Consider the following 14,636-nt stretch of genomic DNA (forward strand, 5'->3'; position numbering starts at 1 on the left):
ATACTTTTATTTTCCCCATTGAATGTATTGTGTGATAGTGATACTGCTACTGTTTGAAGCTAGGATCTCATTGTTTGAGACATGGGGTCATGGCCTCCTTGAATGCTTACCCAGGGCTGGGCTACGCACAGCTTTGTGTTCCCAGCATACCCTGTATGCACTGCCCTTGGAGCACTCACAACATTGTGTTGACATTATCTGTTTATGAATCTATGTCTCCCACTAGACCACAAACACTCAACATTTAGGACCAGGTTTAATTCATTTTGAGAATCTCTACATGGTATGGCTCCTGGCACATAGAAAATACTCCTCTGCCTATAGGGACCAGGTCCTTAACTGAGTAAAGCCGGATAGATATAAATTAGCAAAAGGGATGGTGGCAATTCCAAGTGGCAGCAACTGTGGGACTTTAGTCTATTGCCATGTGGAAACCTAGGCTGGGGGATGGGGACTTCATGCCATCTCATTTTCCAAAGAAGTCCTCTATTAATTTTCTATTGCTGCTGTATCATAAATTTCATAGCTTAAAAATAACACAAATTTAATATTTTACAGTTTTGCAGTCATAAATCTGGCATGGGTCTCATTGGCCTCAAACCAAGATGTTGGCAAGGCTGCATTCCTTTCCAGGGCTCTGAGGGAAAATCTGTTTCCTTACTTTTTTCACCTTCTAGAGGCTGTCCACTCCTTGGCTTGTGGCTCCCTTTCCTCATCTTCAACGCCAGCAATGGCTGGGTCCTCCTCACATGGTATCAGTGCAATCTCCTTTTCTGTCTCCACTTTTTACTTTTAGGAACACCTGTGATTACATGAGACCCACCCACATAACCCAGTTAAATCTCCCTATTTTAAGTTCAGTTGATTAGCAACCTTAATTCTATCCACAAGCTTAAATCTATTTTTCCATGGAAGGTAACATAGTCACAGAGTCCTGGGATTAAAACATGGATATCTTTGGGGTGCCATTATTTGGCCTACAAGCTCCAAATATGGATATAATTTTTTTTTTTGGATTGCTCTATTACATTTCCTCCAATATAGTGCCTTTCATTTGTTGGATTTGCTTTTTTTCTTATGTTTTTGGCCCTCCTCACATATAAGGTGATTTATGGTGGTAAGCTCATCTTCCGTGGGAGATTTCTTCTGCAAACATCCTGGGTCCCAGGGACCTGAGGAACTATGGCAGAGTTTGGTTTCTCTTGAGGTGGTCTTGGCAGCTGTGCTGGTCTCCCACACAAAAGCCACAGTGGTTTCTCAACACTGTGGTATTGCAGAATCTTTTGAGGGATAAACCTGCATACTTCTGGGCTGAGGTGTCCTCCTTTGCAGAATCTCCACCTCCCCAACACCCTGATACAACCAGAAGGGACAATTTGCATTTCACCAAATATAAGAGGCCCTTTCAGTTTCCAAGCTTGATAGACATTCCTTTATGGCACTGTAAAGCAAAAGAAGTAGGTATGAGAGGTTGGACGTCAACATTACTGGATGAAAACAAACCTGCTTGTTATTGAGCAGACAGGCAAAACTAATCATGTCTCCCAGGTAACCTATTCACATCCCATACCAGAGGCCTTCCCCAGCTCTCAATAATAGTAACAGCTAACAGTTACATAGCATTTATCATGTGCCAGAAACTGTTCTAAGCACTTGGCACGTATTAACTCATTTATGTCTCACAACTCTTAATATCCCCACCTTGCCGATGGGTTTACAGAAAGGTTCAATGACTTCTGGGTTACTCACTGTGTTTTCTGAGTAACACCATCAAAACAAAGACAAGATATGAAGGAGTAGGCAAAACCAAGAGAAATTGCACAAACACCACTTAGCTCAGATTTCACTCGTTTATTTCCGACAAGCCAAACAACTGTAAGAAAGTAAGAGAAGACAGTGGGTAGAAGGCACACACTATGTGTTCAGGTATTGACTGGAACCTCTCACTGCTTGTCTGCCACTTATTCCCATCTCAGCCATTAAGTGCGGTGGTCTCTGCTCGCATAAGTCCTTGCTCCAACTTTCACCAGGGGTAAGAGTTTCCCTATGGTCAGTATGTGGTAGTACTTGACCCCTGAGGCAGTCTTGGGGTTCAACATTCGTCATGGCTTGGCAAACTTAATAGATCTGAGATACTACCAGTGAATTTGGATCTGGGGCAGATCAATGAGAAGTATATGGATGGAAGAAACACACCAAGCCTAACTGAAATTTGGAGACTGTGCAAGTTTATGATTGTGTAACTTAGAAAGTGTCCATATGATCCCCATGGGGGAAAAAATAAAACATCACAACACAGCCCAGGTGAGTACCCTTTGAGTTGGTGGCTCTTTCTTTTGTGTCAACAATATGACTTAAGAGAGTGCTATGCGCTCACATTTTTATAACACTTGGACATGATTTTTCTGAAAACATTTTTGAAAATGGTAAGAAACTACAAAAGTATGATCCTCAACAAGTCTTGGAGATATTGGCTTGTATAGAATCTTGAATTTTCAGATGAGGAGACAATTAAACCTGATCTTTCTTTGCTTAAGATTTGTGTTACATGTAAAATGGTGGATATTTATTCCCAGTCACTATCTTTTTCATAAATGAAGTTGTGAGGCGATAGCTATCAATAGTGACGATGAGTTCTTATTAAAACTTTATGTATGCCACATAAGAGAATGAAAATAACATTCAGGGAGTGCTTAGAAAATACTTAGGTCTTTTAATCCTCATGACAATAAAATAAAATAAAAACAGAATTTTAGAATAACTGAGCTGAAGCATACCTACCAAGATTAGCCAGCTAGTAATCTTCAGAGATAATTCCAACCCAGGTTTGTTTGATTCTATACTTTGTTTTCCTCACTGGGGTATAGTTCATTCCTTAGAGAGTTGAATTTGACTGTAATTGATTAGGTAATAATATGTGCCCTTTTGTGTTTAGAGCTCAATATTAGTTGTTATAAATCTAAACCTTATAAATACTTAATGTTAAGTACCTTTACTACTTTCACTGGAGGGGATAAAAGCAATTTCCAGTTGATCTAATGCATTTTTAGACAGTTTACCAGTCAGTAGAGCTGTTTCAGGCAATTCAACCTTTTTATTTCTCTCCAGCAGAAATTTTCTTTTTTACTTTATGCTGATAAACAGACATACTAGACACATTTTAAATTAGGGCGAACATTACTACTTTTTATTGTGTTCTATGAGTAATTGATCTATCAGTAATTGGCCAACAGGGGATCAGGTGAGATATTCCTTATGTTTTCCATTCAGGGGGAAAAGACCATAGTCAAGGGGCAGAGTTATTGATGTCTAATGTATTACATTGACTCACCCCCACTTTTCAATACTGTCCTGTGCTGTGCATTAATTTAAGATTCAAAACCAGGAGAATGTGTGTTGTGGACAGATTTTAGTTTCACTGATGGTTTTCCTATCCAGTCACACATTTGTCAATTTGTGAACAATGGCACACATTTATGAAACAGATGGATAATGTTAGTTATAATCTATAACTCTAGATGAGAATAAATGTCACTCATAATATGAATTATGTTCCTGACATTGTTGTATGTCAGTGGTAGTCCTAAGTAAATTTACCTTTTCAATTAGATGAGAATATTAACACCACACTAATTATATTTAATAGCATGTAAAAAAATTTATCACCTGGATTAATATTCTGCAATGCTAAACTTCTACTTGACCCATCTAAATCTTGGTGGGTTTTTTTTCTTGAAACAGAATCTCCCTCTGGGTCCACTCGATTGGAATAATGTTGTTTGTCTAAAGTCCCACAAGCCTAGTTTACGACTAGATAGGAGGCAGGAAATGAAGACCTTAGTGAGATTATCCCATGCATTGTACATCTCTTTTGATGGCAGACAAAAGGAAGTAGGTATAGGCAAAGGAAAGAGAAAAAAGTAGTTGCTTTAGCGTGGCATCTGAAGATGAGTGATGGATAACAGTCAGGTTTTTATCTTAGTTTGGGAGGGGGAGGGAAGAGGGGTGAAAGGAATGGAGGCGAGGGGAGGCTCAGCCTAAAAGAATTAAAAAGAAAGGAATACATTCACAATTATTTGAGTTGAGCTTAAGGTAAGAAATAAAAATACAGAGGTTATAGAAAAATCATAATTTTAATAGTTAATATTTTTTGAACTATTAATTGGATTTTGCTGAGGGGAACCTGAGAGACAGAGTGGTGCAATAGCTTGCCCAAATTTACACAGCTAGTACATGGCAGAGCTTGAAGTCCTGGTAATCTGAACCACATTTTACAATGGAGAACTAACAAAGTACATAGAGTGAGAAAATTTAGAAAGAAGAGATATAGAGACGAGGGGAATAACTGGGGAAGGGTGGGGGAAGGACTTCATGGAAAAAAAATTACCAATGGGATAATTATATAGTTACGTTTTATTAAGACAAGAGCACTTTGTATACGTTAGCTCATTTAATCCCGCTATCAATTCTGTGAGGTTGATACTATTCCCTTTTTCAGTCGAGGACACTTGTTAGATGAAAAACGACACATTCTTTTCTTGTACTGAGTTACACCTGAATAGCAGGCTGTGGGGCAAGATAAGGAAGACAGAAGGAGATTTAGCAACAGAACTGAGCAGGGCTAGGTAAGTAAGCTGAAAGGGAGAAATGCAAGAGCTTCCCATTTAGGCACAGGCTGGTTCACCTTTCAAATCTCCCGGGCGGGCCCGCCAAAGCGTCACAAAGCCCGCCCCTCAGTCACAAGGCCACGCCCCCTTCCGTGGCTGTTCTCTGAGCTCCCAATACTTCCCTCCTTCTCTTTGACCCCGCCCACTCCACCTCGCATCATTTCCTGTGCGCTGGATGTTAATTGGCCCAGCAGTCGGAAGTGAGGGCGGGGGGTGGGGCCGTTGCCGCAGTGACAGTGCTGGGGGAGTCCGAAGATGGCGGCGTCGCGTCGCTCTCAGCATCATCACCATCATCATCAGCAACAGCTCCAGCCCGCCCCAGGGGCTTCGGCGCCGCCGCCGCCACCTCCCCCACCACTCAGCCCCGGCCTGGCCCCCGGGACCACCCCAGCCTCCCCCACGGCGGGTGGCCTGGTCCCCTTCGCCTCCCCGCGGCACGGCCTAGCGCTGCCGGAGGGGGATGGCAGTCGGGATCCGCCCGACAGGCCCCGATCCCCGGACCCGGTTGACAGTACCAGCTGTTGCAATACCACCAGCACAATCTGTACTGTCACCGCCGCTCCCGTGGTCCCGGCGGTTTCTGCTTCGTCTGCGGTTGGGGTGGCTCCCAACCCAGCCGGCGGGAGCAGCAACAATTCACCGTCGTCCTCTTCTTCCCCGACTTCTTCCTCATCTTCCTCTCCATCCTCCCCTGGATCGAGCTTGGCGGAGAGCCCCGAGGCGGCCGGAGTTAGCACCACAGCAACACTGGGGCCCGGGGCAGCGGGACCTGGGCAAGGGGGTCCAGCAGTGAGCGGGGCGCTGCGGGAACTGTTGGAAGCCTGTCGCAATGGGGACGTGTCCCGGGTAAAGAGGCTGGTGGACGCGGCAAACGTGAATGCTAAGGACATGGCCGGCCGGAAGTCTTCTCCCCTGCACTTCGCTGCAGGTCAGTGACTTCTGCATTATGTATTAAGGGTTTCGGCGTTGGGGACGGGGGTCCCGGCAGGGCAAGAAAAGTTATTGGAATGGAACCAAATGTGGGCGTGGCTATGGTTCTTGAACACCTCACCGGAAGACTAGATAGAGGATCCTTTCTTTAGGTAGTGCCTGGTGACGGGGGTGGGTGCGGTGGGGTGGGGGGCGTGGGTGGGCAGTGTGGGGATCCATCCGTGATGCTTGCACTCATTCCCACCCAAATCCCCTTAGCTGGAGTCTCGGGATGTGGGTGCACTTAAACTTTTTCAGCTCCAAGTGTGTAAGAGTCAAGTTAGGTTTGGCCAGTCTCAGAGTAGTTTTGCTGTTTGTTTCCTACTTTATTTCGGTTTTTACGATCAGGGTATGTCCCATGCGGACAGTCTAGACCACAAGACACTGGATGTAACTCACATGTTTAAGGATCTGTAGCAGCCTCTAAGCCAGGGAAACACATGAGTGAAGTTTGTGAGTTTCCCCTTGTTTCAAGGAGTTTACATTCTTAACGGGGTAGATCAAAATATGCCTCTATGAAATAACTGGAGGAGAATATATTTGGATGCATGATGTGATAGTAGAAAAATACAGGCTTTGAAGTTCAGGACGCTGGTATTTGTTAGCTGTTTAACAGACAGTTTACCTCATTCTCAGTCGCCTCAGTTTTCTCATGGCAAAAATGATGTTACTAAGGTTGTGTGAGGATTTACTGAGAAGCATTTGGCACGTGAGTTCTCCCAAAAAAGTGCTAATTCCTAAACCCTGATTTAGTCAAGCATTTGGCACATAAGTTCTCCAAAACAAGTGCTAATTCCTAAACCCTGGAGCACACACTTTTTTTTTAAAGCCAGTCGTTCACTATTTTCTTTTAAAAACACCTAATATGTTTTTATAAAATACAGAAATAGGAAACAAAAACAAAGGACATGATCTCCCTGCCAAGATAGCTACTGTTGATGTTTCTTAAAATAAAGGTTATAATGTTATGTACATCAGAAACATTACATTAGAAACGTACATGTTATATATACATTATAAAATTCATATAGGACAAAAATATACAAAATGTAAAAGCACCACCCACACACAAACATCACAGATAACAAGCAGAAGTTACCTCCTGTTAAGTTTCTTGGTATGTTTCTAATATATATCATGCCTTTAATTTGTTAAAACATTTGTTAAGAGCTTGCTCTATGTATTATTCATTTTTGCCACAACTTGGAAGATACTATCCCAGGGGTGTCCAAACTGCTGCCCGTGGGGCCACCTGCGGCCCATGATCCATTGTTAATTGGCCCGCAGCAAATTCCAAAAATATATTTAGTTTACTTCAATAATCCAGGCGAGGCAATACGTACTTCACCTGAGTGAGTAGCCGGGCTGTTTGTGTATTTTACCGCACATGGCCCTTGGTGAAAAACGTTGAAAAAAGTTTGGGCACCCCGTACTATCCTCATTTTACAGGTGACAACAGTGAAGCACATACTCTTAAAATAAGTCCAAATTCACATATAAGTAGTGAAACCTGTACTTTAACTCAAAACAGTTTGATTTTAGAGCTTGTGAAATCAAGCTTAAGCTATTATAGCCTATACCTGTGTTAATGTCACTTTTCATTTTTATAATTTTGATGGAGAGTTTCTACTTGGGGGCATATACTCCAAGAGTAGCATTCACACTTTTTTTGTTGTTTGCTTTTTAATTGCAGCCTATACTTAGAAACATATTTTACATTGTTACATACACACGAAAACTGAATCAAAAAAAATGTCAGGAAACAATACTTTCCCTTATTACATACGTGTATGTTGATTCTGATATTTATATCCTATTCCATTTCATTTTTTGCAAATGCTGTTTGTGACTCCTTAATGGGTCATGATCAGCAATATGTGAAATACAGGAAATCATTTATTAGATCACTGGATCCATTCTTTTTTTATTACATTTATTGGGGTGACATTATTTAGTAAAATTATATAGGTTTCAAGTGTACATTTCTATAATGCATTATCTATATATTGTATTGTGTGTTCACTACTCAGTCGGTTCTCCTTCCATCACATATATTTGACCTCCTTTCCCTCTGGATCCATTCTTGAAATTGTTTATTTTTGCATATTTTTCCAAAGTTGACTATTTTAACATACGGTGTTTCCCCCAAAATAAGATCAGGTTTTATTTTAAGGTTTGCTCCAAAAGATGCATTAGGGCTTATGTTCAGGAGTTATCACCCTGAAAAATCATGCTAGGGCTTATTTTCTGGTTAGATCTTATTTTTAGGGAAATAAAAATAAGTATTTTAGGGAAATAAAAATAAGTATTTTAATAAGTATTAATAAGTATTTTAGGGAAATAAAAATAAGTATTGTCTCACAAATCTTGTTATTCCTAAGCATACTGCATTGTAAGCAATCACAAATGATAGTTATACTTATTTGTGTAATAATGTACTTATGTAGGATTAGCCACACATAAAATAGGCTTGTTTCCCAAATCTGTCTCAATAGTTACTTTTTATTCTGTTTTAAAGTTTTATGTGTACCCAGAAAAGCTAGAAGACAAACAGTCCTATAATTACACTGTAGTTATGAGAACCAAACCTTGAACTGACTTATGTAGAAATTTTTTTTTTTTTACTTCATTTCTGGAAAACAGATAAAACAAACACAGTATAAAACTCTCCATGGTGTAAAAACATAGTAACACCTTGTAGTCAGTTTACCACACCTTACGTTTGTGTCCATAGCGTTAAAGCTTTGTTAAGTCTAGTCTTCTCCACCATGGATAGGCTGCGTAGTTAAAAATTCTCAGTTGATTATTAGTTGGTTAGAATGCTAGTCATTCAGTTGTCCTGGAATAGCTGTTTAAAGATAGGAAATTGGTACAATCCCTTGGAGGGAAAAGCTTAAAATTTCTAGTTCATTTTTCCACAAACATTTTATTACTTATTATAGATCAGGTGTTAAAAATATTGACACAATTTCTAAATGACAGCTAGTCATTACCCTTATGGAGCTTACAGTCTAGTGCAGAAGACTAAACAAGAACAATAATAACAAAAACCCTCAAAGTGTGTAACTCAGAGTGATAGGAAAAGTACTGCATATTGTCTGTTGGAGCAGGTAATAGGGACTCTTGTACTGATTTTAAAACATAAGGAAGTCTTTGTAGATCAAGAGAGTTTTTAAGCAGAGATTTAAAAGATGAATCCAAGCTAGCCGAATGAAGATTGAAAGGAAGCATATCAATTCATGCCTGTATTTCCATTAAGAAAATGAGTTTGCAGTTGCGTCTGTAGAATGAAACGAAACCATTTTTATAGGAAACACTTGTAACTTTTAAAAATATTATCGTAAGAGTAACCATAATTCTTTCCAGCAGCACAATTAAGAACCTTTCTATCCCATTTTGGACTGTGATAATTATTTGTTTAAATATGGCTTAGAGACAATATTAATAATGGAATCTCCCTATCCACAATTAGGAACATAATCTTCAATTTCCATTGTTGATACAGATTCTCAAAACTATTTCTAATGCCTTCTTAAGATGGCCATATCAAAATGACCCAGTCTTTTGTTGTTGACTAGAGTTTATGTAAGACTTTCTCTTTTACAGATAAGACCCTTGACTCAGGTTTTCTATTGTTCAGAGGACAGCAGTCAAGGCTTTATAAATAGTATCAATTTAGAGTGATGATATCTCCTTGGTTCAGTGCCTAGTAGTGACATGTTTTTGTTAAAGGATCAGTATATTCTGATGAGGTCTCTTTTTAAAGAAAAGTTCAAATGAGCTCTTTTTTAAAAAAATGTTTTTAATAAAGCATTGAATTCTGAGATTCCATAGTATTTACTTTAAATTGAATACATTTTGAGATAGGCTTCCTGGTCATTAATTAACATGTGACTTGGATTAGCATATGTAATATGAAGTATTTTGGTATCAAAACCAGCAAAGTATGTATGGCAGTTTTATGCTTTCTTTGGATTTGGATGGTATCTACAACACACATTTAACCATGTAAAGGTTGCCTGACTCATGCTTGTCTCTTCTGATTTTTCAGCATGACCATGCTTGTCTTTGTATTTCCTCGTCACTGTGCAAATTTCGTTCCTAGTGAAAAAAAAGCGTTGTGTCCTCCAAACTGTTGCCCATCAGTGGGTAAGAAAATGAGTCAGAATGCTCAGTCCTGGGGTGGTAATCTTTTCGTACTTTTCACTCAAGGTCAAGGTCCTTAATTATACTTTTAACCAAACGTCCTGCTTCAGGATTTAAGAAGGGTCTGATTTGGTAATACTAGACAAAAAGGAACTAGTTTCATAAATATCTTCTCAGACTTGAAATTGTTGGCCACAGGTTGGATTATCATACTTAGTTTTTTCTTAAACTTTTATGCTTTGCTTACGGTACCACTTAAAAAAAGTTCATGTAGAACTTGTAGTTAGAAAGATGTGCAAAGTGTCTCTTTCTTTTGCCTTAATGATAACACTCTTTGGAAGCAGATGATTTAAAGAACAAATCACCTATGTGTAAGATGTTATATAAAAGTATCTAATAGCAAAACAATGATTATAAAGTAAACTGTTCAACAATAGAGGATTGTTTTCATTAAATACTGTATGATTCCTCTTACATGTCTACCTGCTTTAGTATTTTTCTTCATCCATCAATTTATCCTTTTTTTCAATGCATGTCAATGTAAATTGCAGGCATCTGTGCAACTTCCTCTAAACACACCCATGTGTATATCCTTATCTAGAGTTCAGAATTTGTTTCAAGATTTGTCTTTTAATGTAAAATCTACACAAATCTTATGTGTACATTCATTGAGTTTTGACAAATGCAAACACCTGTGTAACTCAAACCCTTATAGAAAGTCAAAATAACCTCAGAAAGTTTCCTTGTGTCCCTTCCCTCAATCTCTGCCCCTCCCCTCCTCCAGAGACACACTATTTTGACTTTTCATTGTAGATTAAGAGGTGCCTGTTTTAGAAGTTCATATCGATGTAATCTTACAATATTTACTCTTTTTCTGTAAGGCTTCTTTTGCTCAGTGTAATGTGTTTGATGTAACGTGTCAGTAACTCCCTTTTACTGCTGAATAGTATTTCATTATATGAATATTCGACAGTTTATTTATTCTTTCTTTTGTTAGATCCTTAATGCTGTTTCATTGTTGACTTATGAATAATACTGTTATGAACATTCTTGTAAAATTCTTTTTGTGAACAAATTTTGTTTTCTCTTTGGTCAGTACCTAGTATTGGAATTGCTGAACCTCATGGTAGGTAAATGTTCAGTTTTATAAGAAACTGCCAGGTCTTTTCTCAAAGTGGATATGCCATTTTACATTCCAATCAACAACATATGGCTGTTCCAGTTGTTCCATATCTTCAACATTTGATGTTTTCAGATATTTTAATTTTAACCATTCTGATAGGAATGTGTGGTATATTACTGTGGTTTTAGTTTGTACTTCCTTGAAGCCTAAATAATGTTTAAGACTTTTTCATGTGTCTATTTGCCGTTTATATATCTTTTGTGAAGTTTGCCCCTTTATTGGGCAAAGTTTATCTTTCATTATTGAGTTTTAGGAGTACTTTATATATTCTGCATTCTAGTCCTTTGTCAGATAAATGTGCTGATTCATTTTCTTAATAAGTTATTTTGAACAGAAGTTTTATTTTTAATTAAATTTATTTATATATTTTATGGTTATTGCTTTCTGTAATCTGTGACTTGGACACGAACTTTTACCTATCCCCAAGTCACAAAGATATGTGTTTCTTACTGAAAAATGTATGGTTTTAGCTTTCACATTTAGGTTTGCGATCAATCTTATGTTCACTGTTGTGTTATTTGTGAGCTTGGGTTGAGGGTTTTTTTTTTTTTTTCCATTTGGAAATCTAGTTTTTCTAGCACTATTCTTTGAAAAGACCTTCCTTTCTCTATTGGATTGCTTTTTCACCATTGTCAAAAATCAGATGTGTGTATAAATGGGGATCTCTGTCCAGACTTTTCATTCTGTCTTATTGATTTGTTTGTCTGTCTTTGTGCCTGTATTACATTTTCCTGGTTACTGTAGGTTTTTGTAGTTAGTCTTGAAGTTGATAGTATAAATACTCCAACTTGGCTCATCTTTTTCAAGATTGCTTTGGATCTACTAAGTCGGTTGCTTTTTCACTGAAATTTTAGAATCAGATTGACAGTTTCTACAACACAGCATGCTGAGATTATGTTTGGGATTATGTTGAATTTACAGGTTAATTTGGGGAAAACTGACATTTTTTTTCTTTTATTGGGGAATATTGGGGAACAGTGTGTTTTTCCAAGAACCATCAGCTCCAAATTAAGTCATTGTTTTCAGTCTATTTATGGAGGGCGCAGCTCACTGGCCCATGTGGGAATCGAACCAAGGACCTTGGTGTTATGAGCACTGTGCTCTAACCAACTGAGCCAACCGGCCACCCCCCAAAACTGACATCTTAATATTGAGTCTTCCAATCTGTGAACATTATTTAGGACTTTTTTTTTGGTCATTTTTAGTGTACAGGTCTTTCATGATATTTGTTATTCTTAATTTTTCAATGTTGATGTAATGGATTTTGAAATTGTTTATTTTCAAATGTTTGCTGTTAATATGATCAATTTGTATATTAACCAGTAGAACTAAATTATTTGTATATTAGTTCTGTAGAACTAAATTATTATTTCTAGTAGCTCTTTTGTAGAGTCTTTAGAATTTTCGTTATAGAAACATTATGTGCAAGTAGAGACAATTAGGCCTTGTATTTCTTTTTCTTGACATTGTTGAATGAAAGTAGTTAGAGTACACATCTTTTTCTTGTTCCAGCTTTTAGGCGAAAAATGTTCAGTATTTCACCGTTAAGTATGATGTTAGCTTTAAGTTTTTCGTAGCTGTCCTTTATCAGATTGAAGAAGTTCTCTTTAATCCTAGTTGAGTGTTTTTATTATGAAAGAGTATTGACTTTTACTAAATGCCTTTTCTGTATATATATATTGAGATAATCAACTGTTTCAACTACTCAGCTGTGTTTTTGTACCATGAAAGCATCCATTTGTTGTGTTCCAATAAAACTTTATTTATAAAAACAAGTGATGGCCACTTTGGTGCCTGGGTCATAGTTTGCTGATCCCTGTCATAATGCATTATCTGTGGTACTTTTTTCTTCACTTTTGTTTGTCTTCTTGGTTAGTCTTTACTTCTGAAATGATTTTTTCTTTTATTTTGAATAATTTCCTGAGTTCTGCCATCTTACTTCTAATTCAGATGTATGCTGTTCTTTCATAGCTTGAATCATTTTCATACTGTCTTTTAGCTAGTTTTGAAGTAGATAATAACTTTGTTTTGTGGGCATTTTTTTTCTGGTACGTATTGTCTATAAGGATGAGATTCTGCTCAAATTTTCTTTATAAGAACTTTGCATGGGATTTGACCTCAATTGTTTTCCATTGTTCATTTTTATATACATTAATTGCTAAATAATTTAAGGATAGATATAGATGTCTGAGGTGGTGAGGGTAACTTGCCTTGTCTTTCCTTCTCATGTTGGACAAGCATCTGTGACCTAGAATAGATGAAGTCTCTGTAAGGTTTGCAGGAACATCTCTTACAGTAGTAGCATTTAAATTATGAAAAGTCACCATTTTCTATCGCAGTTTATGTAGCCTGTGTGCCACTCCCTAGGGTACCTTAACCAGAGACATGCTGCTAAGGGCATTTTATACATAAGATGGCCTCCTCACAGACTATTTACATCGGAGGCTTTTTGGACAAGTTTAGTCTAGCCATTTGCTTTCTTTTATTTCTCTGGGGCATTCCCTTCTTTTCCCAAGTAATGGAATAGATCACAGATTAGGTGATACTTCCTTCCAGACCTGAAGTGGTTTCTTTGGCAGTTAAAAAGCCAAAGAAATTTATCTGAGGGATAAAAGACATATCGTAGAGGGTCAAGTTATGAGCATATAAATGTTAAAAAATGGCATCTTAAGCATTGAGCCCAGGAGAAGAAAAATAATCCAGGGATTTAAGTGATGCTAAGAAAATGTATTTTACTGTAGTGTTAGATTTTGGAAAGGAATAAACATCATCATGAGTCTTGTTAATGAAATGCAGGTGAAAACACTAGATTAGCTTATTCTTACATGTATTAAATAGCCTGCTTTTGCTTCATGGACAAAGGAGCCTTTTGGGTAGTCGATTGTCAAATATGCAGTAGATGTAGTTGAAGAGACTAGTGTCTCAAGTTCTTATTTTCCCTCTATGTCAGAATCCTTGAAGTTACTTTGGCTTATGTTTATTCTTCTGACAGAAACTCTTAGGAAGGTGGGATGTCGCCCTGATTTGGGGAAACCAAATGCTTTGTATCATCTATGTGGATTCATAGTAAGAATTGATTGGGATGGGGTTGTGGGGGTTTCTACTAAAACCTAGGTGCTCAGGCTAGTTTTGAGGGTCATGTTCTAAAAATCACTTGATTTTGAGTAATTGATGCAAGTTATGAGTGTTTTGTTTTTGTGTGCCTACTGGGTTTTCCTTTTAAGGCTTCATTAGATCTCCAAGATTGCTTTTCCCAACTGTGAGTTGCTGAGTTCTTTGTCAAGTGGAAACTTGTTTTGCCTGTTTGTTCAGGTATCTGCATAAGGTATCCACATAAGGCATCTGCGTATAGAATTAAAGCAGTATGAGCTTAAGCCTTTTTTTTCTTTTTTAAGGCTGTTTTTAAAAAAAAAACACCACTCTGTTTTTTGGGTGTCAACTCCCTATCCCAATTAGACTAGTGGTTGTTTTTTTTTAAAATTGTAGAAAAAGGGGAAATAAAGCGATGTAAAGTTTCCTCTCCCTCTTCCCTTTTCAGTGTAACACAAACTAAACTAAAGGTTGTTAGTTTGTTTGTTTGGCCTTGTGATGTTTTTTTTTTTTTCCTGTGGTAGATTGAAAAAAAGTGAAGAGGCATTTGTTAATTAGATTATTTTTATTAACTACAAAAT

General features: G+C 37.9%; 1 protein-coding gene across 1 annotated transcript in view; it reads left to right on the top strand.

The window, feature by feature from the left end:
* Nucleotides 1–4,851: 4,851 nt before the first annotated feature.
* The window catches only part of TNKS (tankyrase), a 185,916-nt gene continuing 176,131 nt past the window's right edge, over nucleotides 4,852–14,636 (top strand). The window contains exon 1 of the mRNA XM_081045483.1: nucleotides 4,852–5,595. Within this exon, the coding sequence (XP_080901609.1) occupies nucleotides 4,923–5,595 (673 nt within the window). The 5' untranslated portion in view covers nucleotides 4,852–4,922. The remainder of the gene's footprint in view (nucleotides 5,596–14,636) is intronic.

This window comes from Rhinolophus hipposideros (assembly GCF_964194185.1).
Source record: "Rhinolophus hipposideros genome assembly, chromosome: 4".
NCBI classification, from domain to species: Eukaryota; Metazoa; Chordata; class Mammalia; order Chiroptera; family Rhinolophidae; genus Rhinolophus; species Rhinolophus hipposideros.